Raw genomic sequence first — 27,713 nt, 5'->3', positions numbered from 1 at the left:
TCATAGTTCAGAATTGTATTTATTACATTTTAATTCCACGTCACATATCTGAATCATTTAAAATACCAAAGTATATCTCTTTGCATTATACAGCTTGTTTGTCATTTGGTGCACTGTACATTTCTCCATCATAAAATATAACTAATACAAATGGAACAAAGCAGACTGACAGTAAGACTCAAACTGGAATAATGACTCAACATGTACACATCAACAGGACCATTACTAGGAGTGACTAGAACTTGACCGTCAATGGACCATATACTGTAGATAGATACAATAAGCCACAAAATATTGACCACAACCAGCTGTATAGGATTGAATGGCAAGACTGTAACATGGACAACTTGAGCAAACGGAATTGGAATGCAATGAAAGAATGGAATGAGAACACTTCAGTGAAATGATCTGAAGGATGAGGTGATGAGTATAAGGGACTGGTATGAGAGGAAATTATCTGAAGGATGAGGTGATGAGTATAAGGGACTGGTATGAGAGGAAATGATCTGAAGGATGAGGTGATGAGTATAAGGGACTGGTATGAGAGGAAATGATCTGAAGGATGAGGTGATGAGTATAAGGGACTGGTATGAGAGGAACAACTTCAAGGACACACCACCATAACCTGGTTTCATAAGAGCTGGCAAGACACCACAAACAGATCTGGTCCAAGGCTAAAACAACCATACTGCAGCTTCCACGTAATACATCTTGTGCATTACAACTACATAGAAGGCTGCACCCCCTGCACTCTACAAGATGTCAAAAGCATTCCACAGGGAGGGTGGACAATGTTGACTCCAACGCTTCCCACAGCTGTGTCAAGTTGACTGGATGTCCTCTGGGTGCTGAACCATTCTTGATACACACGGGAAACCATATACAAAAAACATTTCAAGTTCCTTTTAGAACGGGCTCTGCTAGTAGGTGCCAGGCCTACTGGTTTGTGTCAACTGCAACGTTTCTGGGGTTTTCAAGCTCAACGGTTGCCATTTACATTACATTTAAATGACTTAAATGTAATGTAATGTAAATGGAAACAGTTGAGCTTGAAAACCCCAGAAACGTTGCAGTTGACACAAACCAGTAGGCCTGGCACCTACTAGCAGAGCCCGTTCTAAAAGGAACTTGAAATGTTTTGTCTTGCCCATTCACCCTCTGAATGGCACACATACACAATCCATGTCTCAAGGCTTAAAAATCCCTCTTTAACCTGTCTCCTCCCCTTGATCTACACTGATTAAAGTGTATTTAACAAGTGACATCAATAAGGGATCATACCTTTCACCTGATCAGTCTGCCATGGGAAGTTCTTAATGGTAATGAATTTGCACCACGCTTAGTGTGATTATATATATATATATATATAGTACTCCAAAAAGATGAACCAGAGAAACTGTACATCACTGATTGATTAGTCTCCCCCCCACACAATAAATAAAATTCAAAGATCAGACACCCAAATATAACATTCCTACTAAAAGATCCCAGTGCACCAGAACTAAAGATTGAGGCAAAAATGCCTATGTTGTTCTGTAAAGCGATGGTCCTTTTAAAGTGATGATCGATCATTATAAAGTTAGCATGTTTCTTTCCAAGTCTTTCTGTATACAACCCTGTGAGTCAGGAATGATGGTAGGAAATACAGTCCTATGGATGGACTGTATCAAGTTGGTGAGTTAATAATTTTTTTAAATTCCCCAGTTTTGAATAGTCATGCAGACATGGAGTTATAAAAAACTTTTTTTTTTAAAGGCACAAAGTTGCCAAACCCACCAGCAGTGGAAGATATATGTGACCTCACCAAGAGTAACATATAATGCAAGGCAGATGGGTCTAACATTCCACTTGTTTTCTTCTGCCCACTGACAACAACCAAAAATCAGAAAGACTCTAGAGACATTAAAATGGCAGCCATACATCCGTGGAATTGTTTACATTGCACAAATCAGTTCATGTAAGACAAATTCATTTGATTCCCCAAGTCTCTTAAACTGTCAACAGCTCTGGATGGAATAAGAGAAAAAGTTACATTAAAGCAAAATGTCAAGATGCCATTGACCACATCTGTACACTGAAAAATATAAAAATGCAATATGTAAAGTGTTGGTCCCATGTTTCATAAACTGAAATAAAATATTACAGAACTTTTCCATACACACAAAACCTTCTCTCAAATGTTGAACATATTTGGTTTACATCCTTGTTAGTTAGCATTTCTCCGTTGCCAAGATTATCCATCCACCCGACAGGTGTGGCATATTAAGAAGTTGATTAAACAGAATGATTGTTACACAGGTGTACCTTGTGCTGGGGATAATAAAAAGGACACAAATGTGCAGTTACGTTACAACACAATACCACAGCTGTCTTAAGTTGAGGGAGTGTGCAATTAGCATGCTGACTGCATGAATGTCCATGAGAGCTGTTGCCAGAGAATTGAACGTTCATTTCTACCATAGGCCGCCTCCATTTTAGAGAATTTTGCAGTACGTCTAACCGGCCTCAACGCCGCAGACCACGTGTATGGTGTCGCGTGGGTGAGAGGTTTGCTGATGTCAACATTGTGAACAGAGTGCCCCATGGTGACGGTGGGGTTAAGGTATGGGCAGGCATAAGCGACATGCAACGAACACAATTGCATTTTATCAATGGCAATTTAATTGCACAGAGATACCATGACGAGATCCTGAGGCCAATTGGTCGTGCCATTCACTGTCCCTCAACCACCTCTGATAGGAGTTCATGTAACACTATATAATGCATATTAGTCCAATATGTCCCGGCCTGTAGCTGTAATATTTGGTCCATTGTCTTAACGAATTGGACCGTAAAGAAGATGTTGCGTTCTTCTTAAAGAACACAGCTGACAGAATGTTCAATTAAAATGACATGAATGCACATCTGGCATTGAATCCTTCCAAAAATACAGTTGAAATTAGACATTTACATACACTTAGGTTGGAGTCATGAAAACTCAACCACTCTATAGTTTTGGCAAGTTGTGCATGACAAATAATTTTTCCAACAATTGTTTAGAGATTATTTCACTGTATCACAATTCCAGTGGGTCAGAAGTTTACATACACTATGTTGACTGTGCCTTTAAACAGCTTGGAAAATTCCAGAAAATTATGTCATGGCTTTAGAAGCTTCTGATTGACTCAAATGATGTCAATTAGCCTATTGGAGGTGTACCCGTGGATGTATTTCAAGGCCTACCTTCAAACTCAATGCCTCTTTGCTTGACATCATGGGAAAATCAAAAAGAAATCAGCAAAGACCTAAAAAAAAGACCTCCACAAGTCTGGTTCATCCTTGTGAGCAATTTCCAAACGCCTGAAGGTACCACGTTCATCTGTACAAACAATAGTACGCAAGTATAAACACCATGGGACCATGCAGCCGTCATACCACTCAGAAAGGAGACGCGTCCTGTCTCCTAGAGATGAACGTACTTTGCTGCGAAAAGTGCAAATCAATCCCAGAACAACAGCAAAGGACTGTGTGAAGATTCTGGAGGAAACAGGTACAAAAAGTATCTATATCCATAGTAGAACCAGTCCTATATCGACATAACCTGAAAGGCCGCTCAGCAAGGAAGAAGCCACTGCTCCAAAACCACCATAAAGCCAGACTACGGTTTGCAACTGCACATGGGGGACAAAGACCATACTTTTCAGGGTTAATGTACTCTAGTCTGATGAAACAAGATTAGAACTGTTTGGCCATAATGACCGTATGTTTGGAGGAAAAAGTGGGAGGCTTGCAAGCCAAAGACCACCATCCCAACTGTAAAGCAGGGGTGGCAGCATCATGTTGTGGGGGTGCTTTGCTGCAGGAAGGACTGGTGCACTTCACAAAATAGGTGGCATCATGAGGGAGGAAAATTCTGTGGATATATTGAAGCAACATGTCAAGACATCAGTCAGGAAGTTAAAGCTTGGTTGCAAATGAGTCTTCCAAATGGACAATGACCCCAAGCATACTTCCAAAGTTGTGGCAAAATGGCTTATGTACAACAAAGTCAAGGAATTGGAGTGGCCATCACAAAAGCCTGACCTTAAAAAAACGTGTGCGAGCAAGGAGGCCTACAAACTTGACTCAGTTACACCAACTCTGTCTGGAGGAATGGACCAAAATTCATTCTGGGAAGCTTGTGGAAGGCTACCCGAAACGTTTGACCCAAGTTAAACAACTTAAAGACAATGCTATCCAATACTAATTGAGTGTATGTAAACTCCTGACCCACTGGGAATGTGATGAAAGAAATAAAAGCTGAAAGAAATAACTATTATTCTGACATTTCACATTCTTAATAAAGTGGTGATCCTAACTGACCCAAGACAGGGAATTTTTACTAGGATTAAATGTCAGGAATTGTGAAAAACTGGAGTTTAAATGTATTTGGCTAAGGTGTATGTAAACTTCCAACTTCAACTGTATGTTGTAGGATTTCTAGGTCTAAAACAAGATGACAAAAAAACAATTGAAAGTGAGACATGCATGACAAGTCTATGGCTGAGATTTAATTAATAGGATAACCATCGAAAATTGTAAAAAACGCTTATGTTTTGTATAAAAAAAAAACATTGGACATATCCTTTATACAGTTGCCCATTTCTACATCAGTAACTGTCAGTTTGGTTCTTCAGAAAGGCTTATGGTTTGAAATGTGTCAGTAAAATTGTACTAATTTGAATATCGAGTGCCGTTAACATGTCACTGTAGGTGACTTCAACGCTGACTGAGAAAGCTAACTAGATTTGTGTACTAAGGGTATTGCTCCGATGTTTGCAAATTGAGCATTACTAAGCCCAAAGAGATTTTATTTTCAAATAAGAATTTAAAACTAAATTTGATGAATTCCAGATTCAGTATTTTTACTTTTTCCCCTTCACCAAAAAGTAAAGTCCTAAAAAAAAGACTAAAAAAAAGTTGCCAACCCTTGGAATAGGATCAAAGGTGTTATGAACTGGGTGGTTTCAGCTCTGAATGCTAAATGGTACATCAGACCACCACGGGTATCAAAAAAAAAAGTTTATTTTTATGTTGGTAGCCAGTTGACAATAATGCCCCTCGGGGGTTTGTGGTATATGGCCGCGTTGCATCGTGCCTATGAACAGTCCTAAGCAGTGGTAGATTGGCCATATACCACACCCGCTCGGGCTGTATTGCTTAGAGCGCTACCTTAGCGTAATAACGGCATGGGCTAAATATCTAAAGACTCCATGGGCCTACGTGTTACTTTCTGGACATCAATAGGACAACCATGGTAACAGTAACAATGTGAATAACTGGTGATGTGATATAGAATGATAGCATCCAAGTGAGATCAAAAGTGGCCTAAAGGCAACAGTAACTAAATGACTGTCGTCAGTCCGTCAAGGACAAACTGGTCATAAATAACGCTTTAAAACAAACGGCAGAACGGAAAAGGCAACAAACAGTAATCTCTTGTCATGGGAAGGAGTGAGTTATCAGGGAGAATAGCGTAGCTTGGTAGAGACAACTAAAGAACCAAATAGGAACCATTTTGTTCTAAATTCAGTCGGTTCACCAATAAACATTACTTCAACTCCATAATGGCTCAACCCATGCCAGTTTCCATACAGTACATAAATCACTTGACACCATCACTAAGTGGATGGAATAATCTTCAGTGACCCTTGTATAGGAGAATACGGACCTAAAACTGTCAAAGACAGGTCATTGATAAGCAATTTGCGAGCACACACATACACACACCTGGCCTAAGGAAAGTACTGTTGGGTTAGAACAGGTATCTTTGATTAACCCCTCCCAACTTAATTTTTAAAAAAATCATGACTTTAATATCCAACTCATTCAATATCTAGACAAAGCAACAAACACTTCAATCTCCACTAACTTCAAACCCAATCTTTGGTCAGTAGGAGGTCCTAAATGGTCAGTAGGAGGTCCTAAATGGTCAGTAGGAGGTCCTGTTGAAATCTGCATTTGGATTTCTTGCTTTTTTCAAATGGTTCAACTTCCATAATTGACCGTGTCCATAGGTGTTACCAGTAGGAGTGAACTACATTGTGCTGTTTTGCATGTGGCAGGTCACCAGCACTAGCAAGTGGCTTCCCTCAGGCCAACCATAGCACTGAACACAACACACTCACTGTGCAGTCCCATAAGAAATCAATTCACATCAATTAAATTAAATTAAAAAAAGAGAAAAAAAAAGAGAATAAACTGCTTCATCGATAAGCCTTGTGGAGGAGGAGGGCGGTGGAGTGTAGCTGTGATGGTGGGCTGTATGTTCCACCTATGGCTTAGTCTCTCCTTTTACTCCAGCTTCTCCTCAGGGATGTTGTCCAGGTCTAGGTCAGGTGAGACCACACAGCACAGACACAGCTTCTGGGTGTTCAGGGAGATCGTGTCTGAGTAAAGGAAATACAACGAGGAAGGTGTCAAAACCAAGCTTCCCCAGAGCTACAAGTGTTACAACTTTTATAGTGCCCCCAACTACCGCATAGTAGCTCTACATTTGGTTATCCTAGTCTAATATTACGCTAATTCAAAAAGGTAAGTATGATATGAAACATTCATTTCCACCACGTATATGCTGGCTTTAAACTAATTTCACCTATTATTTCCCTTAAATATGAAATCTTTCCTCTTGAAGCACGCTAGCTCTAATCATTATAGTTCAACCTGAAACATTTGTAAAGGGGAAAAAAAATCCACTCAAACTATCTTTTGGTATTGTTTTCATTAGTCCACTGTTGATACAGTCCCACAATGTTTTACAGGTCAGCAGTCCAGTTTTAGACACTGGACTTTCAAGAAGAAAAGTGTCACTTGATCATGTGACGCTAGAGGGGCTATAGGAGGGGTACAGGATTGCTAGAGGTCTCACCGAGCATCCTGCCCAGGAAGGCAGGTCTGGAGGAGGGGGGCAGGTGGATACAGATGTAGTAGACTGGCGCTCCAGAAAGAGCCACCCCGATACCCACCAGAGAGTTGATGGTATCACTGTAGAGAGGTACTACCACCAGGAACACACTACATAGACAGTACACTATGGGGAAGAAGAGGGAGAGCTGGAGAGAGAGGGAGAGAGAGAAAACATGCTCACAAAAGAGATGGGAGGAGAAATCTACACTTATACATTTTGTTGTTTAAGCAAGTCAGTTAAGAACAAATTCTTATTTTATAATGACGGCCTACCATGGCCAAACGCTAACGCGGACGACGCTGGGCCAATTGTGCGCCGCCCTATGAGACTCCCAATCACAGCTGGTTGTGATACAGTCTAGAATCGAACCAGGGTATGTAGTGGCACCTCTAGAACTGAGATGCAGTGCCTTAGACCGCTGCGCCACTCAGGAGCCATCATGCTCCCACAAATTCACCAAAGCAGTTGATAAAATTAACTGAAAAGGTCATTTCAAGGATTTGAGCCATATCCTAACATAGTTAAAATATAATACAACTTAATCGTCCATCCAGAAGGAACATTCTGCTTTCACCTTACAAGTATTAAAACCCTACCTTGACGGGCCGGTGCATGTCCGGAGCTTTGACCCGGAGGTAGATCTGGCTGGCGATGGACAGACCAATGAACAGCCAGTAGTTAAAGCTGAAGTAGTTGATGAGCTGGAACACGTCCTTCACACACAGGTAGATCAGAGACATGCCACCCTACAGGACACACACAGGACACACGTCACCGATCTGATCCTAGAGCAGAGACATGCCGCCCTGCAAGACACACGTCACCGATCTGATCCTAGAGCAGAGACATGCCACCCTACAGGACACACGTCACCGATCTGATCCTAGAGCAGAGACATGCCGCCCTGCAAGACACACGTCACCGATCTGATCCTAGATCAGAGACATGCCGCCCTGCAGGACACACATTGGCCATGGACTTTGCAGGGAGGAGCCATGTTTGATTATGTGTAGTCATAGAGCCGCTGCTCCCGGGTCCATACACGTTCAGACTAGCAGGATAGAACCTGAACAAGAAGATCTACACGAGAGAAGTATTAGAAAACTACATGCAACGTCACACTACCCATCCATCAATGTGTGACGTGACTGATTTAAGTCATCATTCACTTACGTTGAAGAGCAGTGCTGGGATGGGAGTGTAGCGTTTGACGTGGATCATGCAGAGGACATTGGGTAAATGACCCTCCCTGGAGCCCACGAAGAACAGCCTGGAGGCAGCGATGATGGAGGAGTTGAGTCCTCCGTAACAGGAGATGGCCACTGACAGGGGGATCAGCCACCGAGCCCAGCCCAGCATCTCATCAGCAAACGTCTGAAGAGAAAGACCACAGCATCGGTTCTCGTCTGGGGTTTGTATACAACAACCAGAGTCCATTAATTGTCTTTCCATGGAGAAAATAGGAAAAGGGATTTTTCAGTTTACTTCCTGAATGGCAATGGAATTGACCCCATCTTTGCTAGCTACTGTCAACGCTCCTGAAAAGGTCCCTTACTCAGGGCCTTCTGTAATTACATGAACACAGGACAATGATGCTCAAGCCAACCTCATCAACTAGATTACTTCCTGAACCTGGTTATCATCTCATCTAGCCCCACTAGGGAGTTGTGCATCTGGTACAGACAGAGCCTCAGAGGAACCAGAGAACACAACAACAGCTGGTCAATTAGCTACACTGAACAGATGCTGTCAATATGACCTACCTCGTGACCTGCATATGGTTTAACCATTGTGTGTGCGTGTGTACATCTATAAGCAGTCCTTTTAAGTGAGAAAACCTTTATAATTCTTGATCATGATTGACTTTACATGGCAGTTGCCAACTCATCCATAACCTCAAACTCACCACAGCCACAGCCTCACTGGCCAGCACGGTTTCAGCATTCATCACGGTGTAGTAGGCAACGTTAGTCAGGATGTAGATCACCGTGACGATGGGCATTGAGATCCCTATGGCCAACGGGAGGTTCCTGGAAGGAATCGATAAAGAAATTGCTAGAACCCTATATAAAAACAACAAGGACAAACTTTGTGGGGAGAGAAACCAGACGGGCAGGGCTTATGCTCCTCGTCTATATTCCACCACCACAGTCAGACAGAATCAGTCAAGGAAAGACAAGGTTTTGCAGTGTAGGGATGGTGGAGCCAACAACTCGTGCCATTTTCCATTGTGTATTATTATTATTTAAACATCATGGGGGGGAAGACTGCCTCGCCTCACCTCTCCGGGTTCTTAATCTCCTCGGTGATAAAGTTGAGTGTGTCCCAGCCGGAATAGGAGTAGAGAGCAGCGTACAGAGCCAGAGCCATGTCCCCAGGGTTCACTTTAGAACCCTTAAACGAATCCTCAAAGTTCTGCGTCTGGCCTGAGGTATGCAGAGGAGAGGGGGTAATAGTGAATTATAGTCATTAACTGGGTATACTGTTGTTTAATGAGTTGTGTGTATATATATATATATAAAATCCTGATAGGCTGGAATGAGCTTTTAACTAGTGTCTATTCCACAAGTTTCCACTAATCCATAACGTTAAAATGCCTATTTACTCTGTTCCATCTGACCGTACAATCCACTGTCTCATCAGCCCAGGTAGGGAATTTAGAAACTTGATCTTCACTATAAAAACCCTCCAGACATTCTCTTTATTTTAGACTAACATTTAGTTTAACAGCAGAGATTTGTATAAACCTTACTGTCTGTATCTCCAACATTGTTTCAATATTCAAATTCGATCACCAACTGTCCCATAGTAATGAATGTGTCGGGGGGCGGTACGAGAGAGAGGCAGGCACCATTTCTCAACCAGTCGAAATCATGAATCAGCATCATTTTATGGATATATATAAAGGAATGTCAATTGAAAAAAGGTCAAACAAAATGAAGTGCAGCTGGTTCACAGTCTTTCCAGCGTCAGTTTGAAGTTAAGAGTTAGCTGTGTTGCTGGCTAGCTCCTCTGAACAACAGTGTCCTGACGAGAGAGCACTTTTTACATGTCAGGCGAAATCTCACTTCATTAGCTCATTGTTATGTATCCAGATAAAATGTCACTAGAAAACAGCTTAAACAAAATGCAGCTACTGTTATTCTGTCTGCACTGTTTGACGTGAATAAGTTAGCCATAGTTGGCTAGTTAGCAAGAGATAAGAATGTTGCCATGGAACAACTGGGTCACGGCCAGAGATACAGAACAAAAAGACAACTGGCAACCGAACCAATAGAACGGAACGACCAGCTGGCTTGGTTAGCAACCCTAGATGTGTCGGGACTATGTCTTATGGGAGGATGAAATAGAATTAATACATTCATCAAAACAACATTTATGAAAATATGTCAATCATTATTTGAATATATATATATATCCTCCAAACACCGGCTTCTTGGGCATTATCACTTAAATAGAATTGGGCTATATAGCCTAGCTATTTTCCAGTGGTACTATTCCCTTTACCATATAACCGATTAGCAATATGGCACACCCACACGACCCGTTAGCAATATGGCACACCCACACGACCCGTTAGCAATATGGCACACCCACACGACCCGTTAGCAATATGGCACACCCACACGACCCGTTAGCAATATGGCACACCCACACGACCGATTAGCAAGTAAAGCTCCATCTTGACAATGCATCAGGACATTATCATGGTTACATTGGTGCATCCCCAGGGAACATACCTTGTCCCAGCTTGACCATCCCAGCGATGATGATGACGATGAGAGCCAGGACCTTAGCTACTGTAGAGACCACCTGGAGGATGGCCCCCCACTTCACCTTCATACAGTTCACACATGTCAGGAGACCTAGGAGGAGGAGAGATCAGTGTGTGTTTGACAGCGGAGTCCTCCGGTATAGAGAAGACCTGAAATTGACCTTTGCAATCCTGGTTAAAAATCAGTTAGCCATGAGTACAACAACTTGCGGACTCACCAAGCTAGTGGAACTAGAAATGGATAGAGATTCAGACCTGATAAAGCCGGCCTTGATAGTGGAACTAGAAATGGATAGAGATTCAGACCTGATAAAGCCGGCCTTGATAGTGGAACTAGAAATGGATAGAGATTCAGACCTGATAAAGCCGGCCTTGATAGTGGAACTAGAAATGGATAGAGATTCAGACCTGATAAAGCCGGCCTTGATAGTGGAACTAGAAATGCTACCTACCAATAAAGCAGAGTACAAGTCTGATAAGGCTAATGGCTTAGGAATGATTCCAGATAGAGTGTCTGATAAACCCATCTCTATCCACCACTACAGAGAGAGTTGATAACATTACAGTCCTGGAGGACAGGCTGCTCTCCATCATGTAAAGTCATCTGCAGGACAGTGTGCACCTGCAGGCAGAGAGAGTGTTATTTGACTCCATTTCCTCTCCACTGGTATGTACCCTGGTCCCAGAGGAGAGGTGTATGGGTTTGCATAGTCATGCCAGAAAGAAAAATAAGCCTGAAGCCTCTTACTGTATTTTCAAGTTTTGAATAGCTATCCTTATTTTGTTGGTCTAGGGTTTCTCAAACTTCATTGTTTCCCACTAAAATCAGGGACTGATTTAGACCTGGGACACCAGGTGTGGGTAATTAATTATCATCTGGTAGACCAGAAAACCAGCAGGCTCCGGACCCCGTAGGGTCAGAGTTGAATACCCCTGTTCTATGATAATAGCTGCATGCATGCGCACGCCGAAGCAGGAATGTGGCCGTGGCCACACCACATCCAAGGTTAATGGAAGAATAGTGTAAAGAGAACATTTGCAAATTCGATGTGGAGAGGCTGTTCTTACGACACATATTTTACTCATGTTAAGACGGCTTACAGCACAGGAGGTTGGTGGTACCTTAATTGGGGAGGACGGTCTGGTGGTAATAGGTGGAATGGTATGAAATACGTTATGGTTTCCAGGTGTTTGATACCATTCCATCCATTCTCCCCTCAGCAGCCTCCTGTGGCCTACAGTGTACTATGATCAAGAGATTACTAGTTTTGTGTGAATACTTACATCGAAAATTAATCAAGGGTTTGAACAAGGACCTAATGTCGCTGGTCAGTGTTTTTATGCTTCAGGGAGAATTTCTACAGTGGTTTCACACGACAACCAAATGCTTTCATGACAAGACGATCCTGCTGTTGTTATGGCCTGTGGCATTTATGTACCAAGTCCTGTGTTTTGGCAACATGGATTCTTTGACATATAGGGTACTGTTATACCCAGGCCTTCTCTGAAACCTGTCACCAATGCCTAGCATATACCATTACAATATACACTCAAAATCACCAGAACTAAATCTAACTTTTAGTATAGCAACTATATTTCCCTAAAACACCAAGGATAAATACATGAAAGTAGGTTTTCCGTTCACTATAATAGGATGTCAAGTTGCCTAAGCATAGACCTCAGCCTCTTACACTAACCAGAGAATCACTTCTCTTTTACTCACACATCATTGATGAAGGAAGGAACGCGCTTGAATGTGAATGTCTCCCCGGTGCCCATAGAGAGAAAGAGAACTGACAATATGGCCAAATTCCTGAGGGGATTCAACTAAACACCAGGCTGCTTTAGTTTGTTCTGTTCCATCTGACTCAACAGAATACCTTCTCTGAGCTTTCTCAGTGTTTGTCAGACAAACTCATATCGGACCTTGAGAGGCTCCAACTGAACACAAACACATTTATATCCCCCCTTTCAACCATAGAGTTGACGCAGGATATGAAAGAAACTACTAAGTAAACACACAGGTGCACTTCACAGGGGCACCTGCAAGGCATGTAAGCCTTAGGAGGACAGACATCAAAATAAACAAGAGTAGTGATATCAAACTTCTGGGTTGAGTTCAGTAGCACGAAGTAGAAAAACATTTTGCAACAGAGAACGTAAATCTGTGTTCTTATTGGACAAGTTCAGGTAGTATCTCCGTATTTCAAAACAGGCAGAGGGAAGAAAAGTAGTGAGCTCAGCTCATCTTACCGATGATGGCTGCTGCTATTAGTCTCACAGCATCGTAAGGGGCTGTGCAGGTGGGGTAGAAGGGCTGCACCAGGTAGTTAGAGAAGGTGAGGGCTATGACAGCCTGGCAGGCTGGCTCCACGATCATCAGGGACGTCCACAGCCTGGTAATTAAAAACAAGAACTAATTCAAATTGGAGCATAAACAAGGATTTGTATAGAACTTATAGTTGCTCAAATCACTTTCCATGTAATAGATTATCTCAATGAGAGAAAGTGGAATAAGGGGGAACCTGACCTAATAAAAGCCAGAAAGCCTCCAAAGGACTCCAGGATATATGCGTAACTGGCCCCAGACTTGTGGATGGTGGTTCCCAGCTCGGCGTAGCACAGAGCCCCGAACACGGAGAAGACCCCGCCGATGGCCCACACCACGAGAGACAGGCCGAAGGAGCCGGTGTAGAGGAGAACCCCTTTGGGAGACACGAAGATGCCCGAGCCGATCATGTTGCCCACGATGAGACAGACCCCGTGGAGCAGGGAGATCTCCTGCTTCAAACGCATGGAGCCAGTCGACAAGGTGTCGGCATCTTTCTTAATCCCCATGGTGATGGTTCGGTTTGGGTGGAGGCAGGGCTGGAGACAGGGACAAGGACAGAGGGAGCAGCACGTCACCAAGCAAGGCCACGATGTCTATCGCTCTCACCGGATGGTCATCATGTTGTCTTTAAAATCAGCTGGACACAACAAGGCTGTAGGGAAATTAAGAGTAAAATGTTAGCGCAGGAGGCAAGACAATATAAAATGCAATGCGAAACTGTTAGGCTTCAGGCAACAACTGATTGTATTAGGTAAGTAAACTGCAGCATTTGAGGGAGACACTGGAATACCTAGCTAAACCTATGTAGGTGATAACTATTTCATTTAACTAGGCAAGTCAGCTAACAACAAATTCTTATTTACAATGACGGCCTACAAAAAGGCCTCCTGGGGACGGGGATTCAAAAACATACATCACGACAAGAGAGACAACGCTACATAAAGAGAGACCTAAGACAACATGGTAGCAACCACACGGTAGCAGCACAAAACATGTTACAAACATTGGGCACAGACAATAGCACAAAGGCAAGAAGGTAGAGACTATACAGAAACTATACATCACGCAAAGCAGCCACAACTGTCAGTAAGAGTGTTTGTTGCAACTCGTTCGTCGCTAGCTGCAGCGAACTGAAAAGATGAGCGACCCAGGGATGTGTGTGCTTTGGGGACCTTTAACAGAATGTGACTGGCAGAACGGGTGCTCTATGTGGAGGATGAGGGCTGCAGTAGGTATCGCAGATAACTAGGGTTGCATATTTTGGGGGAATATTCAGAGGTGGAAACTTTGTGGGAATTAACGGAAATATATGCAAATTAATACCATTTAAAATGTAGATGGTTTTTTTGCATTGGATTTAAACTCAGCAAAAAAAAAACATCCCCTTTTCAGGACCCTGTCTTTCAAAGACAACTCGTAAAAATCCAAATAACTTCACAGATCTTCATTGTAAAGGGTTTAAACACTGTTTCTCATGCTTGTTCAATGAACCATAATTAATGAACATGCACCTGTGGAATGGTCGTTAAGACAGTAACAGCGTACAGTAGGCAATTAAGGTCAGTTATGAAAACTTAGGACACCAAAGAGGACTTTCTACTGACTGAAAAACACCAAAAGAAAGATACCCAAGGTCCCTGCTCATCTGTGTGAACGTGCCTTAGGCATGAGGACTGCAGATGTGGCCAGGGGAATAAATTGCAATGTCCGTACTGTGAGACGCCTAAGACAGAGCTACAGGGAGACAGGACAGACAGCTGATCGTCCTCGCAGTGGCAGACCACGTGTAACACCTGCACAGCATCGGTACATCACACCTATGGGACAGGATGGCAAGAACTTCCCGAGTTACACCAGGAACGCACCATCCCCCAATCAGCGCTCAGACTCTCAGCCTATTGCTGACAGAGGCTGGACTGATGGCTTGTTGTTAGGCAGGTCCTCACCAGACATCACCGGCAATAACGTCACCTATGGGAAGAAACCCACCGTCGCAGGACCAGACTGACAAGTGCTCATCACTGACGAGTCAGTTGTCTCGCAGTGATGGTCGGATTCGCATTTATCACCGAAGAAATGAGCGTTACACCGAGGCCTGTACTCTGGAGCGGGATCGATTTGGAGGTGGAGGGTCCGTCATGGTCTGGGGTGGTGTGTCACAGCATCATCGGACTCAGCTTGTTGTCATTGCAGGAAATCTCAACGCTGTGTGTTACAGGGAAGACATCCTCCTCCCTCATGTGGTATCCTTCCTGCAGGCTCAGCCTGACATGACCCTACAGTATGACAATGCCACCAGCCTTACTGCTCGTTCTGTGCGTGATTTCCTGCAAGACAGGAATATCAGTGTTCTGCCATGGCCAGCGAAGAGCCCAGATCTCATTCCCATTGAGCACGTCTGGGACCTGTTGGATCGGAGGGTGAGGGCTAGGGCCATTCCCCCCAGAAATGTCTGGGAACTTGCAGGTGCCTTGGCGGAAGAGTGGGGTAACATCTCACAGCAAGAACTCGCAACTCTGGTGCAGTCCATGAGGAGGAGATGTACTGCAGTACTTAACTAGTTGCTCCTACCCTCTACTTTTTTGAACATTTTGTTAAAAATCGCGCAACATTTCAGCGCCCTGCTACTCATGCCAGGAATATAGTACGTTCATATGGTTAGAATGTGTGTATAGGAAACCCTCGGACGTTTTTAAAACTGGTTAAATCACGACTGTGGCTATTACATAACGTGCGTTACATCGGAAAGCGCAGGAAAACCTGATCACAGAAAATGGAAATAAATATCCTTGCGCCACTTCCAGCAATTGTTAACAGTGAGCCGAATTAGATAAGACCGAGCATTCAACTCCCACAGCATCCCCATGCAGTCGAGTATCTTGTGAATTTAATCCTCTGATTCTTGGTTGAACCGAAAGAGGGGCACGACGTACCTCCGGTCTCCGCCCAGATCATTCCGGAAGAGCTCTCTCCTGAAATTTTTTCCAAGACGACAGCTAATGATATGTACATCGCCTACGTTTGATTTTTATCGCTTATTAACGTTTACTAATACCTAAAGTAGCATTACAAACGTATTTCGAAGTGTTTTGTGAAAGTTTATCGTCTACTTTTTGAATTTTAAAAATGACGTTACGTTGTGAAATCGCTGTTTTTTAGTTTATCACACAGTCTACATATAACGATATCTTGGCTTTATATGGCCCGATTTAATCGAAATAAAGACCCAATAGTGTTTATGGGACATCTAGGAGTGCCAACAAAGAAGATGGTGAAAGGTAATGACTGTTTTCTATTTTATTGTGCGGTTTGTGTAACGCCGAAATGCTAATTATTTTGTTTACGTCCCCTGCTGTGCTTTTCTGTTGTAGTGTATTGGTGCATGCTATCAGATAATAGCTTCTCATGCTGTCGCCGAAAAGCATTTTAAAAATCTGACTTGTTGCCTGGATTCACAACGAGTGTAGCTTTAATTTGATACCCTGCATGTGTATTTTAATGAACTTTTGAGTTTTAACTAATACTATTAGCATTTAGCGTAGCGCATTTGCATTTCCAGAGCTCTAGTTGGGACGCAAGCGTCCCAGGTAGAGGTAAGAGGTTAATGCAGCTGGTGGCCACACCAGATACTGACTGTTACTTTTGATTTTGTTCAGGGACACATTCAATTTGTTAGTCAAATGTCTGTGGAACCTGTTCAGTTTGTCTCAGGTTGTTGAATATTGTTATGTTCATACAAATATTTGTATGCATGTTAAATTTGATGAAAATAAACGCAGTTGACAGTTGAAAATACATCACTCTCACTATTATTCTGACATTTCACATTCTTAAAATAAAGTGGTGATCCTAACTGACCTAAGACAGGGAATTTTAACTAGGATTAAAATGTCAGGAATTTTGAAAAACTGGGTTTAAATATATTTGGCTAAATTGTATGTTTAACCTCCGACTTCAACTGTAAATAGTTAAGCAATTAGATTAAACATCTTTGTAAGAAATGTTTTAAAATGAAACATGTATGGAAACAGGTGACATGGTAGCAAAAACAAACTAGCATAACTTGTTAACAAGTTAAATAATTTAAACCCACTGTGGTAGGATACCATTTACTAGTTAACAAAAAACATAACGTATGTCATAAAATATATTCAATCATTATGCATTTCTGGGTATTTGTATGTATTATGGATCCCCATTAGCCAAGGTAGCAGCTACTTTTCCTGGGGTCCAGCAAAATTAAGGCAGTTATACAATTTAAGATATTACAATACGTTCACAACACATTAAGTGTGTGACCTCAGGACTCTACTACAACAAAATCCATGTGTACGTGTGTGTATAGTGCGTATTATATAGTCTGTTTGTATGCGTCGGTCTGTGCCTGTTCGTGTTGTGTCACAGTCCCTGCTGTACGGTGCATATTTAATCTAATTCTACTGCTTGCATGAGCTACTTGATGTGGAATAGAGTTGCATGTAGTCATGACTACGTAGTACTGTGCTCCTCCCGTAGTCTGTTCTGGACCTGGGGACTATGAAGAGATCTCTGGTGGCAGGTCTTGTGGGGTGGGGCATGCATGAGTGTCTGAGCGATGTGCCAATAGTTCAAAAACAGACTAACTCTGTGCATTCAACATGGCAATACCTCTCACAAGTACAACTAGTGATGAAGTCAATCTCTCCTCCACTTTGAGCCTGGAGAGATTGACATGCATATTATTAGTGTTCTGCACTTTGTGACACCTGACCACATGACTGAACAGTAGTCCAGGTGTATCAAAACTAGGGCCTGTAGGACCTGCCTTGTTGATAGTGTTGTTAAGAAGGCAGAGTAACACTTTATTAGGGACAGACTTGTCCACAACTTAGCTACCGTTGTATCAATAGGATTTTGACCATGACCGTTTACAATCCAGGGTTACTCCAAGTAGTTTAGTCACCTCAACTTGCTCAATTTCCACATTATTTATTACAAGGATTTAGTTGAGGTATAGGGTTTAGTGAATTGTCCCAAATACAATGCTTTTATTTATTTTTTAATATTTAGGACAAATGTATTCCTTGCCACCCATTCTGAAACTAACTGCAGCTCTTAAGTGTTGCAGTCATTTCACTCGCTGTAGTAGCTGACGTGTAATGTGGTGTTGTGTCAACCGCATACATAGACACACTGACTTTACTCAAGGCCAGTGGCATGTCATTAGTAAAGATTGAAAAATGTAAGTGGCCTAGACAGCTGCCCTGGGGAATTCCTGATTCTACCTGGATTACATTGGAGGCTTCCATTAAAGAACACCCTCTATGTTCTGTTAGACAGGTAACTCTTTATCCACAATATAAAGCCATAACAAGTTTCCAGCAGCAGACGATGATAGATAATGTCAAACGCCGCACTGGAGTCCAACAAAACAGCCCCCATACACAATCGTTTTCATAAATTTCACTCGGGGGGCCTGTAGGACCTGCCAATCAGTCAATTGGCAGGTCCTACAGTCAATTGTGTAAGTGCTGTGCTTGTTGAATGTCCTTCCCTATAAAATGTGCTGAAGGTCTGTGGTCAATTTGTTTACTATAAAATAGCATTGTATCTGGTCAAACACCATTTTCCCCCTAAGTCTACTCAGGGTTGGTAACAGGCTGATTGGTCGGCTATTTGAGCCAGTAAAGGGGCTTTACTGTTCTTAGGTAGGGGAATAAGGTTTGCTTCCCTCCAGGCCTGAGGCACACACTTTCTAGTAGGCTTAAAATTGAAGATATGGCAAATAGGAGTGGCAATATCAGTCGCCATTATACTCAGTAACTTTCCATCCAAGTTGTCAGACCCCAGTGGCTTGATTGTCCTTCATAATTTAGTCAGATATACTTGGATGTGTAGTGTCAGCGTTTGTTGCTGGCATGTCATGCCCAAGTTTGCTAATCTTGCCAATTAAAAAAACGATTAAAGTAGTTGGCAATATCAGTGGGTTGTGGTGAACGAGCCATCAGTCAATGGCGTTTTCCTTTTTGCCCAAAATGTAATTTAAGGTGCATCAAAGCGTTTTAATATCATTTCTTTGTTTCAGTGTAATTTCTTATTTTTAATTCAGTCACATGACTTCTCAATTTGCAGTACTTTTACCCATCGGTCTTGCAGCCAGACCTTTAGCCTCATCCCTCTCAACAATAACATTTTTCAATTCCTCATCAAACCGCAGGGATTGAACAGTTTTTACAGTTATTTTCTTAATAGGTTCGTGCTTATTAGTAACTTGGGTAAGCAATTTCATAAAACACGTCAAGTGCAGCCCAGCGTCTGGTTGCTTCTCAATACATTTTTTTTTTTTACACCTTTATTTAACTAGGCAAGTCAGTTAAGAACAAATTCTTATTTTCAATGACGGCCTAGGAACAGCCTGTTCAGGGGCAGAACAACAGATTTGTACCTTGTCAGCTCGGGGGTTTGAACTTGCAACCTTCCGGTTACTAGTCCAACGCTCTAACCACTAGGCTACCCTGCCGCCCCATCCCATTGCATCAACATGGGAATCAGTACTAAATGTATTGTGTGACCTCTTATGCACTATATTAGGCCCAGCCTTTGGAACTTTGGTTTTCCTAGATATGGCTACAATACCAAGTTAATTTCTGAAGCAATAGTAAAGATGTGTTCGATACATGATGATTTCATTCCTGTGCTGTTTGTAACTACCCTGGTACACGTAGGTTGACTGAACCTGAACCAGGATGCAGGCACTACTTAGTTTGAAGCTCTTGAGTGAGCAGCCTGATGCTTGATAACGTATGTGATATCATGTCACATGTTATCCAATACTGACTGTTAACACCTGGTGGTCTATAGCAGCTTCCCACCAGAATGGGCTTTTAGGGTAGGCAGATTAACCTGTAGCCATATTAACTTCAACAGTATTTAACATTAGATCCTCAAAGCTTTATAGGAATGTGGTTCTGAATATAAAAACAGCCAGCCCAGCTTTGGCATATCTGTCTTTTCTTTAGACCTTAGAACCAGCAGTTACAGTGGAGTAGTGCTGGTGAACGCTACAGCACTGTCTGTTTTCCCACTAACAGGCATTGTGCCTGGCTAGTGGAACAAAGTAGTGGGTGCCTTAGCAAAAGCCCTGTTCTGCATTCTAGTGGAACAAAGTAGTGGGTGCCTTAGCAAAAGCCCTGTTCTGCATTCTAGTGGAACAAAGTAGTGGGTGCCTTAGTAAAAGCCTTGTTCTGCATTCTATTGGAACAAAGTAGTGGGTGCCTTAGCAAAAGCCTTGTTCTGCATTCTAGTGGAACAAAGTAGTGGGTGCCTTAGCAAAAGCCTTGTTCTGCATTCTATTGGAACACTCACCTCACTGATTCTAATCTCTTCTTCTCCGCTCTCTGAAGTGTAAATAAAATGACGTAGAGGAGAGGCCCAGCTCAACTCGCCTGAGATTCAAGTCGCTGTTCTTTACTCGACCTCTGGAGCAAAGAAAGAACAAGGCGTGAATTTTTATTTTAATCTTAGTTCAAATACCTGGTATTGCTATGGGAGGATTTCCCATGGCTGCGTTTGGTTTGTTTACCGACTAGAATATCAACGTGCCTGTGGAACATTTTGCATTTCAAGGTAGATAGATGGTTATTAGAATGCAGTAATGGCGCACTATAGCTTGAACATGCACCTGCAGGATATAGCCTAATTTGTTTTTTATCCAAGGAAAAATACATTTGTTCTCTTCGAACTTTCCCTAAATGTCTGGCCTAAAACACTCCCAGTTTAGACAAGCTCGATTTCACTGAAAATGTGCTTTGCATTAATCAACCATGTCATTAAGTTAGGACATTCTACACAGCCGAGCAAGACCTCCAAAACAGCAAGGGGGAGAAACATTTACCTGCTCCAGAACATCGTCGGTCTCCGTTTAGCTCTGTTCTTGAGCGAAGAACAGAGAAGCTACATTTATTGTCGGACATCACATGGACTCCTATGGTTGCAGTCTACTCCAGCACAAACAACTATGGGACCAGGCTACCCTTATCAAGGAAATCCCTTATCAAACAAACATAATGGTCATGTTGCGTTTGTGTGTTTGTAATGCCTCTGTGTGTGTATATGTATTTATAATATGTGAGTGTTTAATGCCTTTCTCCATTTGTGTTTGCAATACCACCGTTTGTGTGTCTTTATAATACCTCTGTTTGTAAAGCCTGTGTGTTTAATGCCTCAGGCGTTACGAACACAAACAGCCTCTCAGGAAGAGGCTTCCTCTTCTCCTTTACTAGTTCCTCTCTCTCTCATCTCCATTAATATGAAATCAGAGGGACGCCAGTCATGCAGACATGCCTATTAGATTCCAACAGCATCTGGTCTGATGGTCTGCCTTTATGCTCTGAAATACACTGCCTTCAATTAAAAAGTATTCAGAATGCCTGGCAGTACAACATTAGGCTACGGCATGCATATGGGTTCTAGGAATGACTCCTAGCATAGACTACTCACTGATTCAACAAGAACATATCAGTAGTGCCACAGCACAAGGAAGGCCATGTGGGAATTGCTTTTCCACACCTGTGTCAACATCAGCTTGTAGCAAGGGATGCAATAGTTTAATTAATCTGGCTTTAATATACAATTAAAACGGGTAAATAAAGCCTAAAACTAGGCCAAAATGTTTAATAAAATTATATTTAAACTTGCTCTACCTGTCGTCTTTAGGCTTTGGCCTTCAGCTGCTCTAAAAATAAATAAAAATATCCAGGAGAGTAATGTTTACCCGACTTTTGGTTCAGTACCAATGTCAAGTTAGTCCAATATAACTCTCGTCAATAGCTTTTGAACCAACCATGCCATGAAAATGGTATATTCTACACACAATACCCCCATAATGACGAGGCAACAACAGGTTTATACCCCGACTACACTGCCGTGCGCGAGCGCTGCAAAATACATTTAGGAGTCTGTTATTCAATTATTGCGTGTGCCAACGAGCGTCTGTGTTGCCAAGGGCTAAAATAGAAGTCATTCCTATTTCTGACACAGATCACGCTGCAAGTCCTGCCTCTCCCATCTCCTCATTGGTTTATAGAAGCAGGGAGCCACGTGCCATCTCCTCATTGGTTATACCCACGTTGGTGATTGAAAGACGAAACTATTGCCGGTTGTCGTGGTAATACTATGAAAGTTTAGATGCCAATCGCCATATAAGTTAAACGATGAAAAGGCCTGGAAGGAGGAGAGATGACTAGAAATGATTGGGTTGACCATTTTTGTGTGGATTAATTGTCGGAGAACCTTGTGCATTTCAGGTAAAATAACAACCTAGTGTTTGTATTAGAGGTCGACCGATTAGGATTTTTCAGCGCCGATACAGATTATTGGAGGACCAAAAAAGCAGATACCGATTAATCATACGATTGTTATTTATAATAATGTCAATTACAATAATACTGAATGAACACTAACTTAATATAATACATCAATAAAATCAATTTAGCCTCAAATAAATAATGAAACATGTTCAATTTGGTTTAAATAATGCAAAAACAAAGTGTTGGAGAAGAAAGTAAAAGTGCCATGTAAGAAAGCTAACGTTTCAGTTCCTTGTTCAGAACATGAGAACATTTGAAAGCTGGTGGTTCCTTTAAACATGAGTCTTCAATATTCCCAGGTAAGAAGTTTTAGGTTGTAGTTATAGGACTATTTCCCTCTATACCATTTGTATTTCATTAACCTTTGACTATTGGACGTTCTTATAGGCACTTTAGTATTGCCAGTGTTTCAGTATAGCTTCAGTCCCTCTCCTCGCTCCTCCCTGGGCTCGAACCAGGAACACAACGACAACAGTCACCCTCGAAGCAGCGTTACCCATGCAGAGAAAGGGAAACAACCACAGGCTCAGAGCGAGTGACGTTTGAAATGCTATTAGCGCGCGCTAACTAGCTAGCCATTTCACATCGGTTACACCAACCTAATCTCGGGAGTTGATAGGCTTGAAGTCAAAAACAGCGCAATGCTTGATGCACAATGAAGAGCTGCTGGCAAAGTGCTGTTTGAATTAATGTTTACGCGCCTGCTTCTGCCTACCACCGCTCAGTCAGATACTTGTATGCTCAGTCAGATTATATGCAACGCAGGACACGCTAGATAATATCTAGTAATATCATCAACCATGTGTAGTTAACTAGTGATTATGATTGATTGTTTTTATAAGATAAGTTTAACGCTAGCTAGCAACTTACCTTGGCTTACTGCATTCGCGTAACAGGCAGTCTCCTTGTGGAGTGCAATGAGGCTCTGTTGCGGAGTGCACAAGGACTAGTTAACTGTAAGGTTGCAAGATTATATCCCCCGAACTGACCAGGTGAAAATCTGTCGTTCTGCCCCTGAACGAGGCAGTTAAGAACAAATTCTTATTTTCAATGACGGCCTAGGAACAGTGGGTTAACTGCCTGTTCAGGGGCAGAACGACCTTGTCAGCTCTGGGATTTGAACTTGCAACCTTCCGGTTACTAGTCCAACACTCTAACCACTAGGCTACCCTGCCGCCCGTATGACCTCCCTACAACGCCTGGGCATGCTCCTGATGAGATGGTCTCCTGAGGGATCTCCTCCTAGACCTGGACTAAAGCATCCGCCAACTCCTGGACAGTCTGTGGTGGATGGAGCGAGACATGATGTCCCAGATGTGCTCAATTGGATTCAGGTCTGGGGAACGGGTGGGCCAGTCCATAGCATCAATGCCTTCCTCTTGCAGGAACTGCTGACACACTCCAGCCACAAGAGGTCTAGCATTGTTTTGCATTAGGAGGAACCCAGGGCCAACCGCACCAGCATATGGTCTCACAAAGGGTCTGAGGATCTCATCTCGTTGCCTAATGGCAGTCAGGCTACCTCTGGCGAGCACATGGAGGGCTGTGCGGCCCCCCAAAGAAATGCCACCCCACAACTGACCCACCGCCAAACCGGTCATGCTGGAGGATGTTGCAGGCAGCAGAACGTTCTCCACCGCGTCTCCAGACTGTCACGTCTGTCACATGTGCTCAGTGGGAACCTGCTTTCATCTGTGAAGAGCACAGGGCACCAGTGGCGAATTTGCCAATCTTTGTGTTCTCTGGCAAATGCCAAACGTCCTGCACGGGTTTGGGCTGTAAGCACAACCCCCACCTGTGGACGTCGGGCACTCATACCACCCTCATGGAATCTGTTTCTGACCATTTGAGCAGACACATGCACATTTGTGGCCTGCTGGAGGTCATTTTGCAGGGTTCTGGCAGTGCTCCTCCTGCTCCTCCTTGCACAAAGGCGGAGGTAGCGGTCCTGCTGCTGGGTTGTTGCCCTCCTACGGCCTCCTCCACGTCTCATGCTACCACTAGAGTGAAAGCACTGCCAGCATTCAAAAGTGACCAAAAGATCAGCCAGGAAGCATAGAAGCTGAGAAGTGGTCTGTGGTCACCACCTGCAGAACCACTCCTTTATTTGGGGGTCTTGCTAATTGCCTATAATTTCCACCTGTTGTCTATTCCATTTGCACAACAGCATGTGAAATGTATTGTCAATCAGTGTTGCTTCCTAAGTGGACAGTTTGATTTCACAGAAGTGTGATTGACTTGGAATTACATTGTGTTGTTTAAGTGTTCCCTTTATTTTTTTGGAGCAGTGTATTTCTTTCATTGTCCGGCAGCCAAATGCATATTCGCACATAAACTATTTCTTAACATTATTAAGGCAGTAGGCTATCAACATTTTAAGCTAACTGTTCTGATCTGTTGCATGGGGAATAACTATTTTTATGTAACCTAGGCCTACTGGTTGTATGAATTTTGGATGCATCGTTCCACAACTGTCCCAGAGTCTGTTTGGACCATTTCTTTCTCAACAAGGTAAACTTTCTGGGGGCGGCCCATCAGAGTCCAGGACCCAGTTGCACAGGGCGGGGTTGAGACCCAGGGCCTCCAGTTTTATGATGGGCTTGGAGAGTACAATGGTGTTGCATGCTGAGCTGTCAGCATTCTTACATAGGTTTTCTTTATGTACAGATGGGATAAGGCAGTGTGCAGTGTAATGGCGATTGCGTCATCTGTGGACCTGTTTGGGCAGTATGCAAACTGAAGTGAGTCTAGGGTGACATGATCCTTGACTAGCCTCTCAAAGCTATTCATGATGACAGAAGTGAGTGTTACGGTAATTTAGTTCAGCCTACTTTTGTCTATACAGATTTTTTATTTTTTTTATTTAACTAGGCAAGTCAGTTAAGAACAAAGTATTATTTACAATGACGGCCTAACCCGGACATACCCGGATGACGCTGGGCCAATTGTGCACCACCCTATGGGACTCCCGATCACGGCTGGATGCGATACACCCGTGTTTCGAACCGTCGACTGTAGTGACGCATCAAGCAGTTCGTATTATTCTGTACCAGGGTTTCCTTTATGAAAATGTGGCACTGGACATTTGACTGACAGCATTTAATTTTAAAAAAGAATGATTTGGTCACAGAGGATCATTAGCTTCCCCTAGCCTTAAAGAAATTATAATTGTGCATTGCCTACAGTCAGAAGGAAAGGCAGCACGTACTGCAAATGCCAAATACAGGAGGACAGAAACTAGCTGTCTTCCGGCTACACATGGTGCTTCCCTACAGACTGCTGCGGAGGCTACTGTAGAACATTGCAAAATTGTGTGTTTTAATCAAGTATTTGGTGACATAAAAAAAAAAAACTATACCACAGATTAAAGTTAACTTTAAAATGTTTCACTTTTTAAAAAAAGTGCAATTCACTGAGGATGGTCCTCCCCTTCCTCCTCTGAGGAGACTTCACTGATGCATATGGGGTCCGGTACATTTCTCCAATGTCAGATAAATGAAAATGCTGCCAGTCAAATGTCCAGTGCCACATGTTTATAAAGGAAACCCTGGTACAGAATAATAGGAACTGCTCTGAGACCAGGTTTTCCACAAGGACAACAGGTAGAGTAAGTTTAAAGGTAATGCAATTAAACATTCTGGCTTGTAAGGAACAGTAACACGACTTGTTGAGGGGGTCGCATTAGTTTCAGGCTGTATATAGGATACCAATTCATTGTGTAGTACAGCATGATCACATGAAGTAATTTTACTTGCTTGAAAGTCAGATATCAATGACCGTATGTTCTGGATAGATAAACTGGGAAAAGGTGCGCAGGTTACGTTCTTTATGCAACAATTCTCCACCGCCGTTTGCGTATTTTTTTGTGACAATTTTGGATGTTGGGACCCCCCCATGTCTTAACGCGGTGTGTAACATCCTAAATTGTCCGAAAGTACGAACACAAGTGGTGGAAAATTGTGTTTAATTATTTAAAATTACGCAATTATATTTAGTTAAGGAGGAAAATGGCCTTTGCAGTCTGAATGGAGGACACTATGTGCGAGCCGGTCCACGGGTGACACGAGTGCATTTAGTCGGAAATGCACATCAAGCCTTAGTGGACTAAACTGGCCATGGAGTGGATTTTAGTCCGCCAATCAAGCCATGTGGATGGATCGGAACTATCGGCTGCCTATAAGCAAGACCTACGTTTCAAGGGAAACGAATATACTTAGTTTTTTTGCCCACATCGGTCCAAAGTGCAAAACATTTCGCCCACGTCCCCAAAGTACCATACTAGGCAGTCAAGCAACAAAACGTGGACAGAGTCGCACAAGCTGGCATGCGCAAAAATTGACAAGCATAACTTAGCCAGCCGTTTTTTGTTTTGTTTGATGCTTTATTTAGCCACACAGACTCCAGTCCGTTGAGCTGAAACTAGCTAAATAATTTCCTGTAACTGTATTGTTTTGCTAACGTTAGTAGTCACGGCAAAAGTTAGCTAGCTAGTTATAGTAGCTAAAGCTAGCAATGCTATCGTTTTTTCGGTAGCCATCTAAATGTAATAATACTTGCAGCTAGAGAACTCTCAAAAACGTACAAATGATAAACATTTTCCAGGTAGTTCGAGTAAATACCATAAAGTACCAGATAGTAGCTAGTTAGATGAAACTAACCACGTTTGGACCCTGTCCAACCACAACACATGCTGATGATGCTGAACTGCCGCATGTGCGTGGCAGTTCAACCCAGAAACGTTTCGCTAGCTAGCAAGTTGAGCTAAACAACTGACTAGTCAAACATCTGAAAGTGAATAAAAATGTAGGTAAGAAGCAAAAATCTAATTTTCTCTCAAAATACTTAGATATAAAGCCTTACCTTGAGAACTTCTTTCAATGAGACTGAAACACCATGTGCAAGCTTACTCAATGCTGGATGTTTGATTATCGTTGCTGGCTGCCTCTTCGTCATCACTTACTTTTCCCCGCTCCTCCTTCACTTGGAGGAGGAGGTGATTTTATTTGTATTTTATTAATGCGATACCCTGTGATTAAAATATATGCTTCATCCTCCTCCTATCTAAAGTCAGTTTGAAGTCAGTTGTTGAGTTTAGTTAGGATGAAATGCTTTAACTACACCTAACAAAAATATAAACGCAACATGTAAAGTGTTGGTCCATGTTTCATGAGCTGAAATAAAAGATTTCAGAAATTTTCCATACACACAAAAAGCTGATTTCTCTCAAATTTTGTGCACAAATTTGTTTACATCCCTGTTAGTGAGCATTTCTCCTTTGCCAACATAATCCATCCACCTTACATATGCGGCATAGCAAGAATATCAAGAAGCTGA

At 42.6% G+C, this 27,713-nt stretch overlaps 1 protein-coding gene across 4 annotated transcripts; it reads right to left on the bottom strand.

The window, feature by feature from the left end:
* Positions 1–27,343, bottom strand: si:dkeyp-120h9.1 (Y+L amino acid transporter 2-like). Of its 4 annotated transcripts, none has more exons than XM_029662848.2 (11): positions 27,240–27,330; positions 20,377–20,489; positions 13,231–13,684; positions 12,954–13,096; positions 10,666–10,791; positions 9,207–9,351; positions 8,832–8,955; positions 8,099–8,299; positions 7,522–7,671; positions 6,887–7,070; positions 1–6,407 (listed from the first exon to the last, which is right to left on the bottom strand). In XM_029662848.2, the coding sequence occupies exons 3-11, from the start codon at positions 13,536–13,538 to the stop codon at positions 6,313–6,315; spliced, it is 1,476 nt and encodes a 491-aa protein (XP_029518708.1). In that variant the 5' UTR covers positions 13,539–13,684; positions 20,377–20,489; positions 27,240–27,330; the 3' UTR covers positions 1–6,312. The 4 variants fall into 4 exon arrangements, with proteins under 4 accessions (XP_029518708.1, XP_029518710.1, XP_029518707.2 ...); XM_029662850.2 differs by having other exon boundaries at positions 13,231–13,568; XM_029662847.2 differs by lacking the exon at positions 20,377–20,489 and having other exon boundaries at positions 13,231–13,568; positions 27,240–27,343.
* Between the last annotated feature and the right edge of the window lie 370 nt (positions 27,344–27,713).

Source organism: Oncorhynchus nerka, linkage group LG7 (genome assembly GCF_034236695.1).
Source record: "Oncorhynchus nerka isolate Pitt River linkage group LG7, Oner_Uvic_2.0, whole genome shotgun sequence".
Classification (NCBI taxonomy): Eukaryota; Metazoa; Chordata; class Actinopteri; order Salmoniformes; family Salmonidae; genus Oncorhynchus; species Oncorhynchus nerka.
The sequence above is the reverse complement of the archived record's forward strand: the minus strand, read 5'-3'. Positions and strand labels throughout refer to the sequence as shown.

Coding starts and splice junctions, on each gene's coding strand:
- si:dkeyp-120h9.1 (XM_029662847.2), bottom strand. CDS start 27,332: ATGACGAAGAGGCAGCCAGCAACGATAATCAAACATCCAGCATTGAGT. Junction 10,792..12,953: donor AATAGCAGCAGCCATCATCG/GTAAGATGAGCT, acceptor TCCTCCTCCTAG/GTCTCCTGACATGTGTGAAC. Junction 9,352..10,665: donor GATGGTCAAGCTGGGACAAG/GTATGTTCCCTG, acceptor TGCATACCTCAG/GCCAGACGCAGAACTTTGAG.